General features: G+C 51.2%; 2 protein-coding genes across 2 annotated transcripts; one reads left to right on the top strand and one right to left on the bottom strand.

Moving 5' to 3' along the window:
• Positions 1–101: 101 nt before the first annotated feature.
• ColSpa_10656 (uncharacterized protein) lies at positions 102–2,612 on the bottom strand (the record flags this gene model as incomplete). The annotated part of the gene is made up of 2 exons (XM_049276868.1): positions 102–2,274; positions 2,326–2,612. 2 exons carry the CDS (start codon positions 2,610–2,612, stop codon positions 102–104), a joined length of 2,460 nt encoding a protein of 819 aa, XP_049132825.1.
• Positions 2,613–4,760: 2,148 nt separating this feature from the next.
• On the top strand, positions 4,761–5,504 carry ColSpa_10655 (uncharacterized protein; the record flags this gene model as incomplete). The annotated part of the gene is made up of 1 exon (XM_049276867.1): positions 4,761–5,504. One exon carries the CDS (start codon positions 4,761–4,763, stop codon positions 5,502–5,504), a length of 744 nt encoding a protein of 247 aa, XP_049132824.1.
• Between the last annotated feature and the right edge of the window lie 8,371 nt (positions 5,505–13,875).

Raw genomic sequence — 13,875 nt, 5'->3', positions numbered from 1 at the left:
CTGAACGCCCTGGGAGGGGCTCGCCGCAGTGGAGGCAGCGGGGTCCGGCGTCAATACCAGGACCACAGGTGCGGTGGAAGCACCGCCCGCGGGCTGCAGAGTCACCGTCGTAGGTTGAGATCCTGCGAACCCGGTCGTGATGGTGTTGACGGCCTGGGGGCAGCCGGTCCAGCAGCACCGGTGGCAGCAGGCCCAGCAGGCCCAGCAGGGTCACTCAACGGAGTCAAAACTAAAACCTGGCCGAGCGACTGAGTGCCAACTGGCGGCAAGGTGACGGTCGTGGGTACAGATCCAGAGTAGCCACTCGTGAGACGTGGCAGAGCTCCGTCGGGAACTGGGTTCGCAGTCGGCGCACCCGGTGCGTTGGTGGCCGGGTCTGTGACGGGAGGGTTCGCCGGGGTGGCGGCAGGGTTGTCGACTGAAAGCCCCTGGCTGAAGCCAACGGGCAGCTGCTCGACGACTGTGGCAGCCGGGTTGTTTCCCTGAGACGGCAGGGTCACAGTCAAAGGGTCTGTACCATTGTAGTCGCCTCGAATAGTAACAAGGTTGGCGGACAGAGCCGCGGGCTGGGTCGTCGCCGGGTCGTCCCCGCCCAAGCCAGAGGCGACGACGACAGTACCAGGCCCAGTAGCTGAAGAGCCATCGCCCACGGGCAAAGTCATCGTCGCGCCCTGGCCACCGATAGGAAGCGCAGCCAGCGTCCTGAAGAAGGCTGGCCGTGCCGTCTGTGACGGGGTTTGAACAATGACGGTACCTAAAGTCGGGTTGCCGGCAGGCACTACAGTGAGAGTAACCGGGAGAGATCCCGTGTTGCCATCCGTGGTGATGGTTGTGAATGGACCAGTGAAGGGGGTGGCGGCAGGTTGAACAACCACGGTGCCAGTCTGACCAGTTCCGGTGGGGGGGAGCGACAGCGTGACTGGAGAATCTCCGTTGTTGCCGCCGGCTGTGATGGTGGTGAAGGGTCCTGTGAATGCTGCAGGATCCAAGCTCTGCACAAGTACCGTGAAAGGGCCGTCGGTGTCGTCGGCTGCAGGAGGAATCGTGACGGTCGCGGGTGTCCCGCCCTGTCCGCCGCCCACATTGACGGTCGTAAAGGGGCCGGCAGCAGGACCGGTGTAGCCATCCGTAGTCTGCACGACGACGGTGCCGGTGCTTCCCTCGGGAGCTGGGATCGAAATCGTGGTCTCCGTTGCTCCCGGAACGCTGATGGTCTGGAAGAGAGCACCGAGAGCCGGTTGAGCGGTCTGGACGACCACGGCACCAACACTACCGGAAGTAGGGATAAGCGTGAAGACTCCAGTTTGGCCGTCTGCGTTGCCGACAGTGATAGTCGTCAGCCTGGCGAGGGAGTCGGCCTCGCCTCCCGGCGTTTGAATGATTTGCACTGCTCCATCGTCGGTGACGGTCTGTAGCAAGGCTCTTGCGCCGGGCAAAGTGATGGCGGCGGGTGTTGCACCAGCGTTACCAAGAACGGTAATGACGTTCTGAGGGCCAGTTACAGTGATGGAGTAGCTGTCGAAAGTCTGCACAAAGACGGTGCCATCAGAACTGGCAGAGTTCACAATGGTAAGGTTCCTAGGCACTCCTTCGGCGCCACCGATAGTGACTGTGCTATACGGCCCGGTGAACGACTGGGGAAGAGCTCCAGCACCGGCGCCAGTGGGAGCAATCGTCACTGGGATCGAAGCTGGACTAGGACCCGGGATTGCGCCCGGGAGCCCGGTCAAAGCTGGAGTGGCAATACCACTCAACTCAGAATTTGCTGCAACGCCGATGATGACGGTTCCAAGAGTATTGCTTCCAGTAGGTGGGATCGTCGCAGTGCCCAGCCAGCCCGGCTCGGGGTAAATCTCGAGAGCGAATCTAGTAGTCAACGGCCCGTTGAACGTGCTGCTACTCCCAATACCAGTCTCAACGAGAACAGTCGCAACGGACTCGCCAGGCACCGGAAGCATGCTGAAGATTCGGGGCGACACATCATCTTGAAGACCGCCTACTGTGACGGTAGTTGTCGCAGACTGAGTTACGAGACGGCTCGCATCGAAGGGCGCGCCAGCAACCGTAGCCGCTGGCGATCCAGCAGTCGGAGGTACGGGGATACCGTTACCGGTTGTGGGCGCAGTAATGTCGAAGGGGGTGAAGACCAAATAAGTCCCAAGGCCGTCCGGGCCCGAGGGAAACACCGTGATTGTGCTTGCCAGAGATCCAGCATGGCCACCTCTGGTGATGGTCACGTAGGCGTTGGGAATGGAGGAGGTTTGTTGAAGGATCCTGGTCCGGTCAGCAATATTATTTAGGCAGTGCAACATGTTGATGGCTTACCTAGTCACCTGGGAGGTCAAGGTTCCCAACTTGTCGATTTCGGTGACCAAGGTCATGGGAGCATTGGTGATTGTGAGAGTGAGGCCATCATCAAGGACCAAGACGGTGTTAACCGGCAGGAACGCACTGATGTAGATGGGCTGCCTGACGATGAACTGCACCGGCTGGACCTCGACAGACGTGATGCCGGCAGCACAAACGGGGTTGTCAGGGAATTGAGGCAGGCCAGCTACGCGCCAGTGCTGGCTGGCGGCGGCCAACAGACTCAATGCTGTGACGAACTTCATGGTGAAGGGCTGCTGCGTGATTCCAGCACGATAGTCTCAAGACCGTCCAAGACACCAGGTCTGGAAGCCGAGCAGCAGCGGGCTTGCTCTCTGGCGAACCGTACGGCGTGGTTGCGTAATCAAGAAAAGATCTTCCTTTCTTTCTTCTCAATAGGAAGATATGAAGTCGTCTGGGGAAAGCTTCTGATCACTATTGATCATGCGATGGCATCTCTAAAAAAAAAAAGTACGGGAGGCGCCGCTGTTCCAACGGGGGAGGAGAAAGGGGGAGAAGTCAACGAAGGAAGTATCGAGTGTATGAACGCCTCGAAACAAGTACTTGATAAGGACCACCAGTACGGCAACGATGATGGCTTAATTGTTTTAATGGACGAGGTAGGTTGTGTTGCACTCGTTGCCGTGAGACTGTTGCGTGCCTGTCGAGCGGAATGGCTTAGATGGGTGGAATGTCGTTCCTATGCGGCAACTGGGGGAGGATCTGGGGGCACGCCAAGTTCGACCACAATGTGTCTCTGTGACTGATACTCTGCCTCGAGCTCGATCCCAGCTTCCGGGTAGTGACGAGGTGTAAAAAGAGAAGATATCAGAGCCAGAGGAGGCGAAGGAGGCAAGGGGAGAGGGCCGACCGTGGCGAAAGTGCATACCGGACCGAAGCTTTCTCGCCCATGAGACTATAGAGAACGGAGCTTTCCATTTCGAAAGCAGAGGAAGTGAGGACTTCCTGACTCCATGGTTGCCTACCTCACGACTGGTTCTAGCCACGACTGCTCGTTCCGGTCAGCGATGTGCGACTCTCCAAGATCTAAGACAGTTCCGTCAACCGAGAGAGCTCTGAAGCCGTTTCGGGAGCAGCTGCGGAATGCCTACCGCCATCCGGGACAATTGATGCGAAGGATCCAGAACGTTGACAATCACATTGTCATCGTCCGGAACGGTTAGCAGTGGGCAGGTTCAAGGTATGCACGGCATAATTGCCAGTCACTAGACAAGAGTGACAAGCTGTAGTCTGAGATGGCGCGCCCCCCGCGGGTCAAGCGCGGTTGGGATGACAACGCCCGGCCTAGCCCTTGGCCCTGCGAGTCAACCAGCTTTGGAAAGATTTGCTCCCGTGGTTACCGGAAAGCACCCGCTAGTTGACGCTATGTCTTGGATGACTTGCATGTTTTCATACGAATGCATTGCGGGGTGAGGGGATTTCGCGATGCAATACTCAAATCGGTGCAGGCTCGGTTGACAGAGCTGAAGACAATCTTGCACAGAACCGTCGAGCGCCTTCTCGGGAGGCGTTCGCGTAGTCGATGTACGATGGCCGTTACTGGCTGGAGAGTATGGCGCACCCTCTTCGCGGCCCTTTCACGGCTCTGGACCCTTGAGGGGCCTCAACGCCACAGCCCGGAAGCGAACATGAGTGACAGACAGAAATATGATCCCGGGTGTCTTTCTCGCCGAAGATGTCACTTGTTGTACTAGCAAGTTAGCGCGCACACTAAAGACGGGGAAAATGACCCTGGCGACAGTTGCTGCTGCATAGTCCCCGGATGAGCCGTCGCGGTTCGTCAGCCAAGTAAGACAAGGCCACCCCCCCCGAAGCCCAGACCCTTGAAGTCAATCTCATCGTTACCCCGAAGCTTTTAGAGCTTGCTTCCAATCGATGCTGTTCGGATCTGGTTAAACCCATTGACACGAACGGCCCGTGACAGTTGGGGCGACCCTAGCCGACCACCATGACTCTGTCTGCACCCGGACGGAGGCACCGGGAGAGGCCAGTCATTGGAGCCTCCGGCCTAGCGAGATCACGATCCGAATCACAAAGGCTTAGCCCAATTTGCATTCAGCCGGTCCTTCTCGGTAGACACCTCCTTCTACTCGGGCCTGGGCTTTGTGGGCATGGCGTCTTCTGCTCTACTCCGCGGAGATTTGGGCGCTCACCCGAAGGGGTTGGTGGACAATAGAGTTGACGCCCGTGTGACATGACGTCCGGAGATGGACGGCAGATTTGATTTATGTCTTGGCGGCCGGCTAGAGGAAGCATACGATACCGGCTCAGGTCGACTCAAGAATGTCCTAATATAGAGTTTGTCTGCATTCCATCTCACCTCGACAACTGCTACTCTGGCTGCATCTGCGAACCCCCTACCTCGCTCAAAAATGCTGCCACTCATCTTTGCATTCGCTGCCGTTGCGTCCGGCGCAAGGGTTCAGCGTAGACAAGACGATTGTTCCTCTACTACGACACTAGACGCTCTCACCGTCACCAGGGTAGAGCCGATCTCGATCTACATCTTGCCCGGGCAACTCGCGCCCACGGGGACCAGCAATGACCCCTTCACCGTGGTTTACACGACAGTGTATCCCACCTTTTGCCCAGACTGTTCTCAGGGTTTGAGGCCACAGACTTACACCATCACCCAAACTTGCACCGACTCCATCGCCTCATGCCAACCATCCGGAGACGCGCTGCCTGCAGGCTTCACAACAACGCAGGCCACATGTACCAACTGCCCAACCCCCTTCAGCGCAGTCCTGACCGTCCCGCAAGCGACTGACGCGGTGGTTACGTTGACATATCTCGAGACTGTCACCGAGCCTGACTTGACCACGACTCGCACAGTCATCAGGACTTGTGCCAGCGAGCCCTGCTTGCCACAGATTACCGGTTACACCGGACGTGTCTCGACAATTGACGGGGGTCTCTTCGCCGAACCCGTCACTGCAACTGCGACTGCCACGGTCACCAAGACCGAGGAGAAGACCGCAACCGTCACCCAGGAGGCCAGTGGGGCATTCCAACCTGGCAGCTTCAACAGCGGTGCCGGACGGCTTGTTTCCTCGGATAGGTCATTAGTCCTTGGCGTGAGCACATTTGTTCTTTTGTTACTTGCTTTGTCATAAGCGGCATTGGAGGGGTGAATTCCGGGGGATCGTGTTAGTTAGTAATGGCTAAGAACATTTAGGAGCGTGGCAGTTTGGGGGTTTAGGGAACTTTCCGGGACACACAACTTGATACCATTTGTTTCCTACACTGGCCTTGCAGGCTTCTTCTATATCTATTTTCTTATATACAAACTTCCTTGGATCCAGTATATTTACTACAGCATGAGGAAAAGTATTATACTTGGCATTGGGTAGATAAACTATTCACAAATATATAGTCTTAACGAATCACAACCACGTTTGTTCACTCATTGACCCCAACCTTGAGGGTGCTCACTATGAAGTTTTTTTATTGATGGGTATTTTCCCATGCTATTTCCTTTTTTTCTTTTTTTCTGTTTTCCTTCTTTTCGCTTCCGTTTGATCCAGTCCAACCCTCAGTATAGTGTGCAGATGTGTGTAGTCGTTCTGATGAGTCTTGTGGTTGTTTGGTAATCAAGAACCTGGATACGAATTGCTCTTATTTGAAATCTACCCATATCCATTGAGAGATGGCGCTGCAGTCTACACATCCCCCCGGGGTTGACCATGTTGTTGATCAGGCTCTGTTGGAAAACAAGGGTTTTTGTTGAATGGATTCTCTCTTCCTGAGAGAACCCGTTTGTACGATCGTACTCGGGTTAAAGTTAGGGTGAACCAAAGATGTATTTTCCGTGATTATCTTCCTAACTACAAGACTTGGCTTTCGTACACAAGATATATGATCTCGTACGTCCCTGAGTCAGTTCGGCATGAATATACTTTTGATCCCCTCAATGGATAACCGAGGGCCGAATATCCAGTCTGTGCCCTCTGCCATGATGTGTGTCCCTGAGTCGTGCGTGTCGTACAACCAGCTGGTGCTGTTATTCCAACACTCACAACTTTTCTTTTGTGACTGCACGACTCCCTGCGGTGTCCAATCAGGTTGCGCTGATTGTGACATCAATAACCTCATCGTACAACCCTGTGGGTTAGGCCACTTGCGTTGTACGATAAATCACCAATATCAAAACTCCAGGCAACTGTCCATTTCCTTCTTGCCTGGTTGAGCAGGCAAGTCACGTGTTGGTGAAGTTCCTTCCTTCCTCGTTGACTTCACTTCTGCTCCTGCTGTTGACGTACCTTCCTTCCTTCGTACGGCAACCTTAGCTATTTAAACCCCTTCTCACTTGTTTTTTTCTTTTCCTCTTTTTCTTTTCTTCTTCACCCTTCGCACGCGTCGTTTTCCCATACAATCGATCAACGACGATCTTTCCCCTTCTTCCTCAATCAACTCCAACAACAACTACTTGTACGTAGGATTTCCTCTCATACGTTTCCTCTTACTGATTCATCAATAGCACCTCGCACGATCAATCCATCATGTCTCTCGCTGCCCCCGGTGGTTCGATCTTCGGCAACATCGGTATGCATACCGATGCGTCCGGTGGTCGTTGGCTTCGTCTTCCGACTGGCAACGCCAACAATCGCGCTCTTCTGTTGGCTCTGGCCATCAACGTACGTTGCTTTTGTCCTTACCTTGTCTTCGTACGTTAACCTTGACTGCAGGATGAGGAGCGTCTCATCATCAACATGCCGTCGCGCGATATCGAGATCCGCGTCACTAGCAACACTTCTGTCCAGCAGTTTGTTGCCAGCATCATCCGCCGCCAGGGCTACTTCCTTGCGGTCTTGGTTCAGTCTCGTGGTCGTGCGGCCATTGCCTGTGGCAATAAATGCGCGACTACTGACTCCCCGCGCTTCCGCCAGTGCACCCGCATTCCCACCTTTCAGGGTGGCGCCTGCGCCGAGTGCGTCTAGCAGTCGCACGGCGCTCGCTGCACCCACCGCGGTCGAGATGTTGATTCGTCCGACAACCCGGGCGATGATGATGACGATGATGACAACGGCGGCCCCAGCAACTACAAGGCTCCCAACGTCACTAATGCTCGTGAGCCTCGTACGCCTGGCAGCAAGCTTGGCAAGAACATCGGCAAGGGCGGTCGCTTCCTTGGCACTTCTGCCAGCCCCATGGTTATCGACAAGGAGTAGTCGCACAACTTCTCTTCCCTGAAATCTCGTACGACAATCAGATGGATCGCACGATATGGTAATTCGGGAAGGTTGTGGATATGGTGGAGGTACGATCCGACATTGATATCGGAATTGGTAGTGGTCAGGTATATCAGATACCTTCTTGAGGTTACACTTCGTTTTCAGATAGTTGGTAACGTACGGCGGTGAGGTCGTACGAATTAATTGTCAAGTGTTTTCTCCTAATCTTTCAACGTACGCCTCGATTCGAATCCTCAATGTGTTTGTTGTAATCAATTGTCCAAGTGCTGAGTTTGGCGATTTCTTGGTGAAGGCGTCGGCAGGGTTATCTTTCCCATCAATCCATCTCACTTCTGAGATCTCTTTCTTTTCGTACGACTCACGTAGACTCATAATATCAATCATAAGCCTCTTTTCATCTGTTGTGCCTAGTCGTACGAGGCACTCGTACAGAGATCGTGAGTCTGAACAGATGATAACTGGAATCCTTGGGAGTTGTAATGTACGAAGGATCTTGGTAAGTGTCGTACTAAGGGATATCCCACTATCAAATCCTGTGGTCATCCCGTACAACTCGCTTGCAAGTACGCTTCGTGTGACTCTCTTGCACTTTGTTGAACTCCAGTGTATAATGTTTCCTTTGATCTGGAAGTCTGTTGTCGTGCGAGCTGTTTCCTCAGCTAGTACGATAACAAATCCAAGTTGTGACGATAGATCTGAGTTGTTTGCAAATGATCCATCCGTAAAGATGTACATCTTCGCACGATGGAGATCAAGAGGGATATATGTAAGACCTCGTGTAGGGTTATCGATTTGCCACTGAAGTCGTACATTCAAAGCTTCAATATCCTTCTTATCAGGCTCCTTAGTTTGGGCTGCAGTTGACAGGTCGTACGATGCCTCTGGTTGACAGATAGATGCGAGGTATGCTCCTCTTGCCCTTTGGGAAACATACTGCTGATGTGCATCGTGCGCATCAGGATCAACGAGTTTCAGGTGCTTTGCCTGGCCTTTTTGAGTAAAGGTAATGTGGTCATTGTGCGATTGAATCTTTCCCCCATTAAAGTCAATTTCACTGTTGGGCGATAAGGTGGTCTTTGGTTTCGCACGAAGTCCTTTCCTTCTCAGCTCTTCTTCTTCTCTCTGGGAGAAGGCAAGTGTAGCAAAGCTAAGTGTATCGTCTGTCTGCATAGCTGTAATCCCGAAGGTATCCGGTCCTTCTGTTGTATACAGCAAGCATGGATCGTACGTTGACTCTGTCATCTTCAGATCTTTCTTGTGATGCTCAGAATAGGTTTTGTACCAGTATAGGCCTGACTCTGCTAGGCCGTATAGTGGTTTCAAGATATGGAGAAGTGTGTTCTTAGGGTATTTGTCTTCTAACTCCTTGGGTAGTCGTGCGATAATTGTCCTGGTTAGACGATCGTCCGACTGTGTATATGCCTGAGTTATGTCTCTGAGTTCCCCTTTGCATTTGTAGTCTCGCACAAGGGTAGGTCCAATCGCAAGTATGAGCCTTTGGCTCATCCGTTGGATAGTAGGTGCCTGGGTTAAGAGTTCTTCTTTCTCCCAGTCCCCATACCCTTGTACGACGAGTCTTGACTTCTCGTACGGCTTAGATGACAAGTTCTTGATCTCTCGTACCATCCGTGTCTTGTAGATACGGAGGTGGTCATGCTCTTTTGGATTGTACGGTACAAAGGTGAAGACTCCCTGGTTAATAAGGTTGTCTATCTCTGTTTGGTCTGACTCTTCGTACGGAGCACCTGGTGTTGTAATCACATTGTCAAGCCGTAACTTTTCTGCTAACTCCTTGTGGTCTTTTTCTTTCTGAGATAGAAATGCTTGATTGGTACGTGGTGATTGTCGTACAGCCCTTCTCTGGCCTTTCTTTGGTCTTCCTCTCTTGTTTGGCTGTTTCTGAGGAATAGGTCGTGCGATATCTGAATCTGACTGTGCTGTGTCTTGATGGTATGGTTTGACATGTGTCGCACGAAACTGTGTAGGACCATTGACCATCTTGACTGTCACTGTATGGCCTTCTATAGCCTGGACTTCGTACGGTCCAGTCCATCCCTTGTTTTCTCTCCATACTAGAACCTCACTCTGGATCGGTAGTGATAGTATGCTCTGGAGGTTAGGGCCATTTCTGGTGTTGATCGCACGATTGATCTCTACTTCTGCACGAATGCTCTGAAGCATTTTCATTGCCTTCTGGATTGCTTCTGCCCTTTGGGTGATTTCGGGCGATGGAGGTGAGTCCTTGTTAATCCTTGGATATGTCCCAAAGACAAGTAGTGTAGGTACGATGCCGTGCGGACCAGCTGTGTCGTTCAATGCCTTCACAGCCATCTGGAGGATGGTTTCCTCGTCCGTGTTGTGCCCAAGCTCAGCATACAAGATATCGTACGCACGCCTCAGAGGAGCGTGAGCTCTTTCTATCTTGCCTACTGCCCAGTGGGCTTCTACTGGCATTTCTTCGCACGATATGCCCATGATGTCGGCATAGTTCCTGAATTCTGCTGATGCGAAGTTTGTACCTGGGTCATGTACGATATGGTCTGGTGGACCAACGTACGTGCTGATCCAGCACTTGCAAAGTGCATTCCACGTATCTCGTGCAGATAAGGACTTCAGGAAGGTGGCTCCTTGGAAGCTTGTCTCTGTGTCGATAACGTGTAAGGCGTTCTTGTCTCTTAGTCGTACGACATCCACAACTATCTCATAGTTGAAGTAGCTTTCGTCTTTAAGTGTGAACTTAAACCTCTTTGGTGCTGAGTCGTGCGATTGACAATGATGACAAAACTTCTGGACCTTTTCTAGAATGTTGATGTCAATGTTGTGATGCCCAGCCTTCTTCAGGAGGTGGTAAAGACGGTCCGTACGAGGATGTCCAAATCGTCTGTGAAGCCTTCGGAGTTGTCCTTCTGTGAAGAACATGCTGGCCTCTGTGCGACTAAGGTTGAAGAATGGGTGACCCCATTTCCGTACGACTGGGATAGGTTTTCCATCCTGCCGTACAATCACGTTGTCGACGTTATTGAAATATGCACCTAACCTGTCTGCATCGTACAATGAAAACAGGAACGGAGTAGGAGCATCAAGGATGTGATACGTAACCTTTCCAAGCTGATTCTCCATTTCCATAGTGCCAACCGATGTGATTGAGTCACTTGCCCCGAATCGTACGTTTGCTGATCCTGGTCCCCAGGATATTGCCGTACGAGGGTTCTCCCGTAGGTATGCAAGGACTTGAGGTTTCCCTACAGTAGAGAACTTCGCTGCTCCTGTATCCCATAGTTCCCCTTGGTACGATGAGATATAAGGATCGTGCAACAAGAATTGACAGGCCTCTGACGTCTTTGGTAATGAAAAGATATCCTCCCCTGTCGTGCGATGGAAGAATGAAGAAGACATTAGGAAAGCTGATGTCTCTTCATCTCCTGTAAATTCTCCCTCCTCATCGCACGATTCGTCCACTGGGTTTTCTCCTTCAAAGTCAAGAAGGTACGAGGCAAAATCTCTCTGTGGTTCTTGTTCAAGTATACCGCATGCCTGAAGGTATTGGTCTTTCGCGCGATTACGTTCTTCGTCCGAATGATTCGTAGACCAACAACCCTCCTTCTTGCACACAAAACATCTTTTCTTAGATATTGCACGATTAAACCTAGGTCGTGATGAAGGTTGACCTTTCCAAGGTTGTCGAGAAGATCCTCTGTTGTCTGACGGTCTATTGTACGATGGTCGTGGGTAACTCTTGTTGTTAGAGTACCTTCTATCCACGAAGTTGATGTCGTGCGACATAGACTTCCTGTCTAAAGCGACTTGTAGTGATGCTCTTAGACTAGAAAAGAATTGCTCGCACGTGTGATGTGCTTTAAGATTGCTTAGAGCAGTTTCTAGCTCTGGTACACCTCTGCACGCTTGGGTGACTTGCGTACGAAGCATAATCTCCCCCTGAAAACCTGGGCCAAGTGCCCGTTGTACGAGGGGTATCTTGTCTAAGAGTATCTCTAATACGTCCATCAGATTCTTGTCTGGATTGTCTTGTCTGACTCGTGCGAAGGATAGACTTGTCCAATCTGTCCAATAGAGAGTGTGGTTGATGTTAGTGTTAAAATGCATTTCTAACATGTTGTACATCTCGTCCCATCTCCTTGTTGGTCCAATGTGATGGAGATAAAACTCTTCCGCACGATCAGCCAAGATATCAGGAAATACTGCATGGTATTGGTCTTCAGTGATCCTGAGGCGTCGACAAAAACTGATAAAGACCTTTGCCTTGTCGTACAGGATATCGTACGGCTTGCCCGTATAATTCCTGTCCTTTCTCCATCCCTTTTGGAAGATTGAAATTGTAGTTGGCTCGCACAATCCATTCTGGACTATTCGTCTTGGTGGTAGGTCATAGATGCTGTCTCCTTGATGTAAAGGTGTTGTACGACCCTGGATTTGTGGAAAACTCTCAACCTCCTGTGTGAATCTTGTTCCAGGAGGTATGTTTCCTGAAGCTGATTGTGACTGCTCTCGTACGATTGATGTTTGAGTTGTCTGTGTATCGTACGGGGGTTCGATTGGCTCTGTTGTTGGTTCAGCTGTGTTTTGGGGTAAAGTTGATTCAGGGTTTCGAACAGGTGTTTGAGTTGTTGTAATCGTACGACTTGGTGTAAGTGCTGTACGAGTAGAAAGCTGTTCTTCTTGCTCATCAAACTTCCTCCCAATCTCCTTGATGAATTCAACCAACTGTTGATTCACATTTCTTATTGGCGGTAATCGGAATCCCTTTAGCTCAATAAGTCGTATGAACTCTGCCCTGAACGCACGATAGACCTTTTCCCATTGGAAGGTAGACCATTCGTTGAAATCTTCGTACAGTGATATTGTCAGGTTTTCCTTTGATTGCCTAAGATGAAGCATTTCCATGTTGATGTACGCAATGTACGTAGTCATCTCTTCTTCGGACGGTGCCTGTGTAATATCGACTGGATTTCCCCAGCGTCTAGGATTCACAGTCTTCTTCCACGTGTGCAGTGGGACTTCGCTCCTTGCACTTATTTCTTCGTACGTTGGCAGGTATCCATCAATGTTGTCATATTGGCTTTGACGATTGTCTTCTGGATCCTCTTGGGAAGCCATGTTGTGTTCGGTAGTCGTTTCGTATCGTACGACGTCAAAATTGGTTTGTTTGGTGCCGTGGCGCACACTTTGTACTCTACGTACAGTACAATAAAGATTCTCGTCCGGTTCAGCTTAGCAGGCGACAACGGGAATCTGTCTTGTACGATAGTAAAGCAAAAGTCGTCTTTATCCTATCTACCCGGTTCAGCTTAGCAGGCGACAATAGGTAGGATTAAGGCTTCTTAGCACAAGAGACTTTCTAGCGTGACCCCTTAGGTATCCCTGAGGATTTCTCGCCTCGCACGAAGTGCAAGACTACCCGGTAGCCCGGCCGTAAAGCCTAAGTCTTGTCTCTTCACTCTTGCTAATCTGTGATTGCACAAAGCAATCGCACGGATTGCCAAGCAACCACTGATCAGTGTTGAATGGATTCTCTCTTCCTGAGAGAACCCGTTTGTACGATCGTACTCGGGTTAAAGTTAGGGTGAACCAAAGATGTATTTTCCGTGATTATCTTCCTAACTACAAGACTTGGCTTTCGTACACAAGATATATGATCTCGTACGTCCCTGAGTCAGTTCGGCATGAATATACTTTTGATCCCCTCAATGGATAACCGAGGGCCGAATATCCAGTCTGTGCCCTCTGCCATGATGTGTGTCCCTGAGTCGTGCGTGTCGTACAACCAGCTGGTGCTGTTATTCCAACAGTTTTATATTTTTAGACCAAGAACCGACAGTAATGGAGTTCCTGTTTTGTCGTAGATCTCCCGCACTAGCCGCTCTTCTGGGTCGCATGGGAAAATGTCAGTCGAAATGTCGTCGGTATGAGACACCGTCAAAGACCATTCCATCACTGGTCTGAGTCTCGCAGTGGCAATCACGGGTCACTTTGCCCACGCACCTGATGCATTTCAAGAATCGCGATCTAGGATCATGGAAATATGCATAGATGAAACAGTAGAATGAGGATCGGGCCTGGAAAAACACGCCCTTTCACCATGCTGATACCGTCGCCACACTCCCTTTATGTCGGCGGCTGCGCTAAACCCAGAAGATCGTTTACGAAGCCGTCGTGTCTAATTCTTTTCTATCCGGTGCGGTAAAGAAAAAAAAAAAAGGTTCTGTCTAGTAGTCTGTCGATACCCATGACAAATTCCATATGAATGTCCCTGTGTTCCGAGCCGTGTCCGTAG

Source organism: Colletotrichum spaethianum (assembly GCF_022836535.1).
Source record: "Colletotrichum spaethianum MAFF 239500 DNA, contig37, whole genome shotgun sequence".
NCBI classification, from domain to species: Eukaryota; Fungi; Ascomycota; class Sordariomycetes; order Glomerellales; family Glomerellaceae; genus Colletotrichum; species Colletotrichum spaethianum.
Note: the sequence above shows the minus strand (reverse complement) of the source record. Positions and strands in the feature narration are given on the sequence as shown.